The following is a 12,617-nucleotide window of genomic DNA, read 5'->3' as shown; positions in this document are numbered from 1 at the left end:
AGGGTAGGGAGGTGAAGATGTGACTGGTGATGGTATTATGTTGTAGCTGGCAGAAATGGCGAAGGATGAAGTTCTAGATGTGGAGGCTGGTGGGGTCAAAGCAGAAGTGCAGGAAATGGAGGAGATGCAGGTGAGGGCCCCATCAATCACTGCAGGGGAATGGCATCAAGCAGGAAATTAGTAACACGTATACCACTGTAATTATGGGTGAATTTAATCTAAACATAAAATAGCCAAACCAAACTGGCAGTAATGCCATGCAGGACGAATTTCTAGAGAGTTTAGTTTAAAACCAATATGTTAAGGAGCAACTAGGGAATAGGCCATCCCAGACAGGGCACTGTGCAATGAGAAGGAGCTAATTAAGAAACTTTTTGTGAGGGTCCTTTTGGGAAGAGTGTCCGTAACATGATAGAATTCTTCATTAAGATGGAAAGATCAATCCGAAACTAGGGTCCGTAATCTAAACAAATTAAAGCATATATGAGAAGAAAGTAGGCTATGAAAGATCAGGGTGTTTCATGAAAAGTTATGATGGTGGATACTGAATGAATAACATTTCAGGAACAAATGCAGGAACTGCAACAATTATACATTCCTTCCTGGCACAAAAACATTAGGAAAAGTGACTCAAACATGACTAACAAAAGAAGTATTAGATCCAAGGATGAGTCACAGAATGTTCCCAGAAAATATTCCAGCATGGCTTTGTCAAGGGCAGATCCTGTCTGACTAATCTGATTGAATTTTCTGAAAAGGTAACAAAGATGTATTAACAAGGGCAGGGCAGTAGATGAGGCTTACATGGATTTCAGCAAGGCCTTTAACAAGGTCTCACATAGGAGGCTGGTCCAGAAGGTTAGGGCCCATGGGATACAGGGCTAGTTGGTAAATTGAATCAAAAATTGGCTTGGCAATAGGAGACAGAGGGTGATGATATCGATGTGTTTGTGAAATGCACTGAGAAATGGCAGGTGGACATTTTAATCCTGATAAACGTGAGGTGATGTACTCTGAGAGTACTAAACTATGAACAGTAGGATCCTCGGGAGTATTGAAGAACAGAGAGACCTCAGTGTACAGGTTCAAAGATTCTTGCAGGTGTCAGAGCAGGTAAATAATCTGGTGAAAAAGGCCTATGGAATACTGGACTTCATTAGCCAGGACATTGAAATAAAGAGTAGGGAGGTTGTGTTTCATTTTTATAAAACAATGGACAGACTTCAGCAGTATTACCATATGCATTTCTGGTCACTGCACTATCAGAAGGATGTGATAGCGCTGGGGAGAATGCAGAGGAGGCTCATCAGGACATTCCCTGCGCTGGAGAGGCAAGGTCTGATTTCCCTGGAGGAGAGGAGGTTAAGTCAGGACATGATTGAGGTATATAAAATTATGAGGGGTGCAGACAGAATAGAATGTGGAAAACTTTTCTCCATATCAGAGGAAGATAAAATTAGCGAACGTAGATTAAGGGTAAAGGGTATGAAATTTAGAGGGGATCGGAGGGGAACATTTTTTTACCCAGAGAATGTCGAGTTCCTGGAATACACTGCCTGAAGAGAGTGGTGGAAGCTGAGTCACTGACAGCATTTAATTGTCTGCACTTAAATCGCCCAGGCACAGGAAGCTACGGAATAAATACTGGAATTGAGTACAAGTGTAAACTTCACATGAAATATAAAGGCAGATTGTAAAATCTTCTGCATGTATGTAAAAGGAAAAAGAACGATCAGTGAAGGTAAATGTAGTTCCCTTTCAGTTCACAAACATACTGTAGCTTTTTTGAGCAACTATCTGGATGCACCACAGCTTGGCATGGCAACTGTTCTGCCTGCCCAAGACCACAAGAAATTTCAGAGTTGTGAATGCAGTCCGGTCTACCACAAAAACCAGCCTCCCCTCCTCTCTGTCCACATTTCCCACTGCCAAACCCTCTCCTTCTCTCTTCTCCCCCCCCCCCCCCCCCCCCCCCCCCCCCCCCATCGGGCAGAAGATACAAAAGCTTGAGAACACATACCACCATGCATGAGGACAGTTTCTATCCCACTGTTATAAGATTGTTGAATGGACCTCTTATAAGACAAAGATGAATTCTTGATCTCTTAATCTACCACGTCATGGCCCTTGCACTTTGTCTACCTGCATTGCACTTTCTGTGTAACTTTAACACCATATTCTGCATTGTTTTTTTTTGTACTACCTCAATGTACTTATGTTTAAAATGATCTGTCTGGATGGCATGGAAACAAAAGCTTTTCACTGTACCTTAGTGACAACCCTACATCTGACAATAATAAACCAATGACTAGAAGAGATAAGGGAGAATCATTTGGTGTGGTGTATTTAGATTATGTGGGCATTGATAAAATCGAAGGTTTGTGTGCAAAATTAAAGCACATGGGATAAGGGTAATATACTGCGATGGATTGAAAGTTAGTTGACGTCAGGAATAGAGAGTAGGAACGAATGGGACTTCAGTCCCGATGCAGGGTTCCCCCCGCCCACCCCTCCCCTCCCCTCACCCCCCACCCCAATGCTGCTCGACCCGCTGAGATCCTCCAGCAGATTGTGTGTTGCTCCAGATTCCAGCATCTGCAGTCTCTGGTGTCTCCAGTATAAGATTACTTACAGGCATTAATGTTGTCGAGCCAGCCTGCCCACTACGCTGTAACACCGCCCTCTACGGCTGTTTCAACGACCTCCAGCAGTCCTCCAGCTTCCCGGTGGCCCCCGCGCAGCGCAGTCCTCCAGCTTCCCGGCATTCCCTCTTGCCGGCTGAAGATGGCGGTGATGTTGCCGATGATGGGGCGAATTGAGAGGTTGGGGCCTGAGCCCACTCGGTGCTGCTCCAATCTTCACCCCGACTGGATGAGGAGGGAAGTCAGTACAGGGGTAAGTAGGAGACGACACCCGGCGATTGGGAGGGAGAGTTACACACCGAGGCCACAGCATCTTCCAACCCCAGCCCCAAAGGCCCTCAAAATCTGTCCACCTCAGTGTTGATCGAACTCCTGACTGAGCCTCCACAGACCTCCAGGGTAGAGAATTGAACTCGGTCTTCAACGGCTGACCCTTTATGCTGAGGCAGATCTCCTCAGCGTGGAGAAACAACTTCCCTGCATCCAGCCTGTTGAACCCTGTAACAACCTTGTAATATCCAATCAGTTTGCCTCTTGTTTTCTGAACGTTTGCCACCAATTTCTACCCTGTTCTTACTTATATGACTCTTCCTCTTCTGGACCTTGCTGTCTCCATATCAGGAGATAGACTAGCCACTAACATCTTCTGCAAGCCCACAGACTTCCACAGCTACCTCAATTATGCGTCCTCTCAGCTTGCCTCCTGTAAGGGCAGCATACCCTTTTCCTATTTTCTTTGTGTCTGTCACATTTGTTCTAATGATGAGGCCTTCTGCTCTAATGCCTCTGAAATTTCTTCCTCCTTCCTAAAATATGGCATTCACTCTGCTACAGTGGATGGAGCTCTCATCTGCATTTTGTCAATTTCCCACAAAGTCTGCTCTTGCACCCATCCCTGATAGAGTTCCCCAGTACTTGCTTTTCACCTGATCAGCCTTCATATTCAGTGCAGTATCCTTTGCAATTTCTGCCACATCTGACTTGATCCCACCATGAGTGGGATCACATCATGACTTCCTGGCCTGCCACTCTCCTTCCCACGGCACCTTCCCATGCAAGCGGAGGAGATATAACACCTGTTCATTCACATATTTCTTTCCCACCATTTGAGCACCCAAACAATCGTTCCAGGTGAAGCATCACTTACACTTCCTCCGATCTCGTCTACTGCATTTAGTGTTCACAATGTGGCCTCCTCGATGTTGGAGAAATTAAATGGTCCATAGGAGGGACAGTGGGTTTCCAGTTGCCAGCCATTTTAATTTGCCATCCCACTCCAACTCGGACCTCTCTGTGGCCTCTTGCACCATTACAATGAGGCCCAACATAAGCTTAAGGAACAAGACCTCATCATTTGTCTTGGTACATAGCAGCCTAGAGGACTCAGTATTGAATTCTTCAACTTCAGGTAATTTTCTGTTTGTCTCAGGACTGGCCATTTGTGCTGCCATTGCTCTTCCCCACCCTCCCCCCACACTTTTTTTCCCTTTCATTTGCATATTATGTCTGCTCAGTACATCCCAGCAGGCCAGACTATACAACATCACCCAGACCTCACAATGTTAGCAACACATTACAAAGGAGCTTAACTATCCATTCAATGGGTAATATTTCCTTTCTTCCACACGTTGCCCACCCCCCACCTTCTCTCTTTCTGTCTTGCTTTCTCAGGTGTAGGGTCTTTGACCTGAAACATTAACTGGTTTCTCTTTCCACAGATACTGTTTGACTGGCAGAGTTCTTCCAGTATTTTTGTTGTTGTTTCAAATTCCGGTATCTGCAGTTTTACGTGTTCTCTAATCTATTCAATTCCTCCCCATATGGCAAATCTGCCATTGCTGGAACTAGTGTAGTGAATCTTTGCTGCATTCCCTCTATGGCAAGTATAACTTCTTTCTTGACCCTGGTACCAGAGAGGCAACGTACCGTCCTGGAATGGTGTGCAGCCAGAAATGCCTCTCTGTTCCCTGATTATTGAAGCCCCTGTCACTAAAACTCTCTTAGTCTTCTTCCTCCCATTCTGTGCAGCTGAGCCACTCATGACACCACATTCCCAACTCTGGTTTCACTCCTGATTAACCATCACTCCCATCAGTAATTAGTACCTCCAATGGTAGCCAAAAGGGAAAAGTTTGTGATGGAGATGGATTCAGGGATGCTTGCCTGCCACTCCTGGTCTTTCTGGCAGTCATTCATTTCCCTCTCCACTTGCACATTCTTAATCTGTGGTATGACCATCTCTCTAAATGCTAGCTTGCTAGCTGACTGGTGAATAGTTATTGCGTATGTTATGACAAATTTGTACTTTATCAGTTATCTGCAAACATGTCATGGCAGAGAAGCCGAGCCGTGGAATATGCATTCTGTGCTATGTGGGAAGTTGATGCTTCCAGTGGCCTAGACAATGGCATCTGCAGGAAACATCTCCAGCAGGAGAAGCAGCCTGTGTTACTGTAGCATATGTCCAAGACTTAGGACTTTGTGGATAGCACATTTAGTGGAATAGTCAACATCCAGCTTAAAATTGTATGGATAAGGGGGAATGGGTGGCTAAGAAGCAGATAATGCCGGAGCACCCTGTCCATCTCACTCTAAGAGATTTTCCCTTTGAATATTGGTGAGAGTAGTAGTTCCTCTGGGAGACAGTGACATCATAAGTAGCTCAGCTGGATAGGGGAGGAAAAAGAGTGAGAGAGCAATCAGGATAGGGAATTCAATAGTTAGGAGACAGATGGATGTTTCTGCAGTTATAGATGTGACTCCAGGGTGGTACGTTTCCCTGTGGTACAGGCATCAAATGGCTGCAGAATATTCTGAAGGAGAAGGATGAAGTGGTAGAAATTGTGGTATCAGCGACATAGCTAGAAGCAGGGATGTGAATTTTAGGGAGCTAGGGAAGAGGTTAAAAAAACAGGATCTGAAAGGACAGTAATTTCAGGATTGTGACCAGTGTCTCAAACTAATAAAGAATAGTGCAAATGAATGTGTGGTGAACAGACGTTGCATGGGATTTCTCAGACTTTGAGGCCGTTTCTAGAGCTAGTAGGACCTGCACATGTCCGATGGGTTACAACTCAATGGACTGGGACCAATATCCTTGCAGAGAGATTTGCTGGTACTTTGGTAAAGATGAAAACTTGAGAAGTGAATCTAGAAGCAGAGAAACAACACTGGAAATGGAAGTTAGAAATGGAGTGAGCAATATAGGCAGTAGAAGCATAGGCAAGTGGTAAATGGGATCAAAGTATGGAAATGTTAAAAGCCCAAATTCCAAAGCACTATGCCTAAATGGATTCTGCACCTGCCACTAGGTGGATGAATTAAGGGCAATAAATGAGAACAATTTAATTGCCATTACAGAGAAGACACTGTAGGGTGACCAAAGCTGAGGACTAAATATTCCAGGACATTTGATAATTAGATGGGACGGTTAAAAGGTGAGGTGGCAAGAATGGATCATGGATTGGCAGATTGGAACTAGTGGTATAGAATTAGAATCAAGCTGGGAAGAACTTAAAAAAAAAGCAGGGGGGCTAAAAAGACAAATGGAAGACAAGCAGTAGTTGTGATATCGGGCAAAATTTAAAAAAAGAAATTAGAGGTGCATGCAGTGATATACTACAATGATCAGAGGGCACTTTAATCTGCAGAGAGACTTGTCAAGTCAAATTTCTACTGAAAATGTAGAAAATGAATTCCTGTAATACATACATAGATCAATTATAGATCACCAATATTAAAGATCAATTATAGATCAATGGACATCGATCAATCTTAGATAGCTTCAAGTTCCTAGGAGTGAACATCACCAATAGCCTGTCCTGGTCCAACCATGTGGACACCACGACTAAGAAAGCTCACCAACGCCTCTACTTCCTCAGGAGTCTAAAGAAATTTTGCATGTCCCGTCGACCCTTACCAATTTTTTATCGATGTACCATAGAAAGCATCTTATCTGGATGCATTACAAATTAGTATAGCAACTGCTCTGCCCATGACCGCAAGAAACTGCAGAGAGTTGTGGACACAAGTTAGCACATCACAGAAACCACCCTCCCCTCCATGGACTCTGTCTATACTTCTCACTGCCTCACTAAAGCAGCCACCATAATCAAAGATCCCAGCCATCCCGGATATTCTCTCCTCTCCCCTTTTCCATCGGGCAGAAGATACAAAAGTCTGAAAGCATGTACCACCAGGCTCAAGGACAGCTGCTGTCCCACTGTTGTAAGTATTGAATGGTTCCCTAGTATGATAAGATGGACTCTTGACCTCTTGATCTACCTCGTTATGACCTTGCACCTTATTGTCTGCCTGCACTGCACTTTCTCTGTAGCTGTTACACTTTATTCTGCATTCTGTTATTTTTTACCTTGTATATCAATGCACAGTGTAATGAATTGATCTGTATGAATAGTGTGCAAGACAAGTTTTTCACTGCACCTCGGTACATGTGACAATAAACCAATTCCAATATGTTGAGGAACAGGTTATCTTAAAATCTAGTACTTTGCAAAAGGGTACTGAATGAGAATTGCTGGTTTTGTAAGCTAAAAATTAGAATGAACTAATAGTCCTGAAATAATTATCAAGCTAAGCAGCATCTGTGAAGAGTGAAATACAACTATTGTTACAGGTTGATGATACCTTTCATCAGACCTGGCCAATTCTGAAATGATCTAGAGAGGGTGGTTGTTTGAAATTATTGAATTTAATGTTGAGCCCTGAGGGCCATAACATGCCTAACTGGAGGATGAGATAATGGTTCTTGAGCTTTTGGCTTTGTGTAGGCCAAAGATGCAGAGGTCAGAAGAAGATCGATAATTAAAGAAGTGAAGTGACAGGCAATTGTTAGTTCAGGATCACCATCTTGTTCTGCAAAGTGGGTAGCCATTCTGAGATTGGTTCCTCTAATGTGAAGCAGACCATGATTTTAGTATCAAGTATAATACACTAAATTGGAAAGAGTACGAGTGAATTACTGCTTCACGTAGAGGGAGTATTTGGGCTGCTGGATGATGGGAAAAGAAAAGGGCAGGTTTGGCCTGTATTTGCATGGGAAGTTGTTGTGAGAATGGAGGTGGACAGTGGAAATGGAAGAATGAACCAGAGAATCACAGAGTAATGCTTCATTTAGAATGTTGAAAGGGGAGGGAAAGAATGCACACAGAATCCTGGAGGAACTCAGCAGTCAGGCAGCATCTATGGATGGAAATAAACAGTCGGTGTTTTGGGTCGAGACCCTTCATCAGGACTGGAAAGGAAGAGGGCAGAAGCCGGAATAAGAAGGTCAAGGGAGGAGAACGTGCAGGCAGGTGATAGGTGAGTTCAGGTGATGGGGGAAGGTAGGAGGGTGGGGAGCGGGAGTAGTAAGAACCTGAGAGAGATAGGGAAAGCTGTATCTGATGGTGACCACATTGAAGGTACGGAAACTGTAGAGGATGATCCATTGACTATGAGGTTTATGCACTGGAAGGCAAGGAGCTTTCTTTGGTAAGAGCAGGAGTGCAGGAAATGGAACAGGTGCATTTGAGAGCCCTGTAACCTGTACTGAAGGGGAACCACACATCAGGAAAAAGAAGACATTCTTTTGAAGGCATTCTTGTGGAAAGTGTCATCTTCTGAACAGGAAGAGCAAAGCTGGAGAATGAAGTGGATTCCTTATAGAAATTAGGGAGGGAGGAGCTGTTATCACAATAGTTGAGAGACAGTAGACTTTTAATGTATATTGGTTGCTAACCAGCCCCTGACCTACAGATGGAGAAGTTGGGGAAAGAAAGCGTCAGTAAAAGCAGAGTGAAAATCAAAGGAGGTGAAACTTCCAAGATCTGAATGAGAGCAGGAAGCAATATTTCGGAATAAAAATGAAGAAGGGGCCTGAGTCGGACTCAAATCAGGATATCGTTATGAATTCTACAAAGAGACATTCACAGCTGGGACTCGTGAGGGTTTTCATGGCTACACTATTTGACTGGAGGAATGAATTGTTCAAAATGAGAATGCGTTCAATCTGGAAAAGGAGGGTGGTGATGGAAGTGGACTGGTTGGACCTCTGCTCAAGGAAGAAATAATAGATCCAAAGACTGTACTGATGTGGAATGGAGATGCAGAGGGATTGAGACATAGAATCGTGTAGCACAGGAACAAGCCCTTCAGCCCACCATGTCACTGATACCCATTGCATCCATCTGCACTAATTGCATTTACCTGCTTTAGGTTTGTAGATTTCTATGCCTTAGTGACTCAAGTATTTGACTAGATATTTGAATGTTGTGAGATTATCTGATGCCACCACCTCTCAGGTAGCGCATTCCAGAATCCAACCAGCTTCTATGGGGAAAAAATCCTCAGTTACCTTCTAAACCTCCTCCCTCTCATCCAAAACCCATGCCCTCTTATGTTAGGCAAATCCACCATAATGAGGGCAAGCATCCCATATAATATCTTCACTGCTTTATCAACCTGTGCTGCTACTTTCAGGGGTCTATGGATTTGTACCCCAAGGTCCTTCTATTCATCAATGCTCAATAGGGCCCTCGGGAGTGAACGTGTGAATGATCATGGTGTAGGTCAGCCAGTTGGACGTGGAAGGTGTCAGGTGCATCTCGGGTGCAAGTGGGAAGATTTTAGATGAGGACAGAAAGAATGGAGTCTTCAGGAAAAAGTAAGTTTTCTGGCACAAGTAAAGTCTGAAATAATGGGTCTACCAGGACAGTTCTATTTGTGGATCTTGGTGAGGTGGTAGAAGCAGTTTGTGCATGCTTGGGGGACAAATGAGTTTCAGGTTGTGAAGGCAGGATCTACAAAGAAAATGAGGTTAGTGACTGGGAGGCAGTAGCTGATTATCAGTGGTGGGGTCGTGGTCGAGAGGGAAAGATGAATTAAAGTTTCGGAGAGCTCTCAGTCAGTCTTAGAGATCACCTAGGAGCAACACCATTGCCCTGGTTGGCAGGTTTGATACCATTGTTGTGGTTAGTCCTTCGGGAGCAGATGCTTGGAGATGGATAGGTTAGTGTGAATAAGCAGAAGGTGGGGGGGGGGGGGGGTTGCTGAAATCCTATGTCAGACCACTGGCCAAAGGAATAAGTACAGAGGCATAGGTGGCAGAAGAAGGTGGGGATGCCTGGGGGTGAAGCTGGTGGCTATGCTGAGGATAAATCTCTTGGGTTTAGAGAGGGAAAGATCAGATATGCTGAAAGGAAGAAGTGGTGTCAGAAAAAAGTGAAAGGAGAGCAAGAACTGTTGGAGTGCTACAGTTCAAGAATTGCTACCTTTGATGCTGGATAAGTAAAAATGTCTTTTCTTGAAGATAGAAGAGAAACAACAGAACTGAACAGTTTTGATAAAGTAAATCACTACTTTTGGAGAGAAGTCAAGAGTATGCGTGTGCCAGCATATGGCATTAAACTTGGATATTAGGATGCCCAAGCAATATCAATTCAAAAAAACTCTGAATTTCTTGAATACATCTGTAATCATGGATGAATCTGAGACGTGAAGGATGGAATCTTGGTTATAGTCCATGTGAAAGAAATCAGAGAAGTGAGCATTCACAGAGATATTCTGGGGGACCTGACAAGATAGATCCTGTTTTCAATGTTTCCTCTTGGAAATCTAGAATCAGTGATCATAATTTTAGAGTAACCCATTTAGCTGTAACCCATTTAAGATGGCAATTGGTAGTAAGTTCTTTTCAAGGACGTAAATCTTCTTTACACCAGAGTTTGTAAAGGCTGAATTACTGAAGGCATTCCAAGGCAAGGTAAACTTTCAGTAGGGAGCCAAAGGTTATGTGGAACAGTCAGAAAAATGGAGCTGAAGGCAAGGTCAAATTATCCTGATTTTGGTGGAGCAGACTTGAGTGGCCAGATGGCCTACTACTCTTCCAATTTCTTATTTTCTTATGATTATATGCAACTGAGTTTAACTGTGATTGTTGATTGTGTTTGCTTTTTATTCTTGCATCATCAGTCTCTTGCCTATTGTGGTGAGTTTCGTTTGTGTTTTCCTTTGTAAAATCAGATTTTTTTTTGATGCAGACTACTATTATGGCCGTAGAATTTGATGGTGGTGTTGTCATTGGTGCAGATTCAAGGACCACAACAGGGTAAGACTGTTAGTTTCAAAGACTGTTTGTAATAAGAGAATGAGCCTGGTGAACACAGAAACTGAATTTATGCACACTCTACTCTTCAGATATTTCAGATATGTACTGTTGCTTATTGCGTACTGTGATGTTAAGTTTATCCTTTCCTTGAGGCATTGCTTCACTCTAAAATGAGGGCTCACTCTTCACCAAAACTTGGTACCTAAATAATGATATTAGAAAACAGAAGTGACGTAAGCAATAACATGTATTCGCTGTACAGCAAACAAACCTGAACTTACTACTATCTCAATATTACCCTTTGTTGGCATTAATTATAGTCATAAAATCATATAGCATGGAAACAGATGAGTTCACACCAACCATTTACACTAATCCCACTTTTTATTCTCCCTATATTTCCATCAACTTATCCCAAATTCTACCATTCACTAGGGGGAATTTACAGTGTCCAATTATCCTACCAAACTGCTCATCTTTGGGACGTGGGAGAAAGCTGGAGTATCCAGAGAAAACCCACTCAGACATGAAAATAAAATGTGCACTCCACACAGATGGATGGGAGGTCAGAATTGAACTCTGGACACTAGAGCTGTGAAGTAGTAGCTCTTCTGATGATGTCACTATGCTCTCCCTATTAGTTGATCAGGCTGAGCTGGTGACTTGCACCGAAGTGTCTTCTTTCTCCCCTAGGTTCACGCTGCCGAACCATTTCAAGGCCCCTCTTTCTATATCCTTTCTAGTTCTTTGTTCATTTCCACTGGAAGACTCTGTTCACACGTACAGTGTTACTCAGGGTCATGCCCATCATCATCAACTTTAGTCTGTTTTCTTGCGAATTGCTCAGGCAGCTGCTTAAAAATCTGAAATGTGGGACAAATATTAACTCCTAATTCACGTCCCTCATCATGTTTAATTTGTAATTAAGCACCGGCCTAACCAAAGGATGGGTTGCTACTAATATCGACATTCCTGCCTTTCTCTGCACTATCATCTCTTAGCCCATGTATTTACCTCCCTTTCATTTGTTTAAAGCTACCATCCTTGTCTCTATCTGTTCGTCCATCTGTTGTGTTAGTCTGGCCTTTGTACTTTGTCTGCTTATTCTACTGCATCTTTTATTCTTCCTAATTAGTTCCCAGCCTGCTTAACTAAGTTCATGTACAGTGGCTTAGTTGAAAACTAAAGGCCCTCTTGCTACAGTGCCTCCTTTGATCATGCAAACTTCATCTGAAATTATCACGTATAGTTGTTGCATATACTTCTAATTCAAAAAGTTTTGTCTTCATTTGTCTACTGAAGCATTTCAAATAACTGATTAAGATCAGTTTTAGTATAGACAGGTAATAGATGGTCAGCATGTGGTCAGGGTGGATTGAAGAGCATGTTTCGATGCTATATAACTCCATGACTCTTAATGTGACCATCACTGATATACTAAATAGCATCGTCAATTAAAGCCATGCATGGATTTGTATATTGCAGCCCCAACTTTGTCATCCACAATGAGATGTTTTGTTTTCTTTATTTTTGTTTCAACTGAGTCCATTACATATTAACATATATAACACTTTGTGGAGTTACCCTTGGATTTCAGTTAGCTCTTTGGGTAGAGTCTGCAGAGATGTTTCACATGGTTCAAAATTGTGAATTAGTTCACCATTGATAGATTCCAAAATGTCAGTAACCATGGTTGAATGTATGTGACTGTCAACCAGCTCCCTCTGGCCCAAACTTGTTATGACTTGAAGTTGAAAACAAACATTGTCTTTAAAACAGGACTAATCGTTGTTTGGTATAGGAATACCGTTAACGTAGTAGGTTTGCAATATGACTGTTGTCCTTTATGTGCCATCCTCAAGAGGGCC

General features: G+C 43.0%; 1 protein-coding gene across 2 annotated transcripts in view; it reads left to right on the top strand.

The window, feature by feature from the left end:
* The first annotated feature begins 2,739 nt into the window (after positions 1–2,739).
* Positions 2,740–12,617, top strand: part of psmb6 (proteasome 20S subunit beta 6) — a 34,760-nt gene continuing 24,882 nt past the window's right edge. For both annotated transcript variants that reach the window (XM_052044796.1, XM_052044795.1), the window contains exons 1-2: positions 2,740–2,895; positions 10,682–10,749. In XM_052044796.1, coding sequence (XP_051900756.1) covers positions 2,785–2,895; positions 10,682–10,749 — 179 coding nt within the window. In that variant the 5' untranslated portion in view covers positions 2,740–2,784. The remainder of the gene's footprint in view (positions 2,896–10,681; positions 10,750–12,617) is intronic.

Source organism: Pristis pectinata, chromosome 37, assembly GCF_009764475.1.
Source record: "Pristis pectinata isolate sPriPec2 chromosome 37, sPriPec2.1.pri, whole genome shotgun sequence".
NCBI lineage: Eukaryota > Metazoa > Chordata > Chondrichthyes > Rhinopristiformes > Pristidae > Pristis > Pristis pectinata.
The sequence above is the reverse complement of the archived record's forward strand: the minus strand, read 5'-3'. Positions and strand labels throughout refer to the sequence as shown.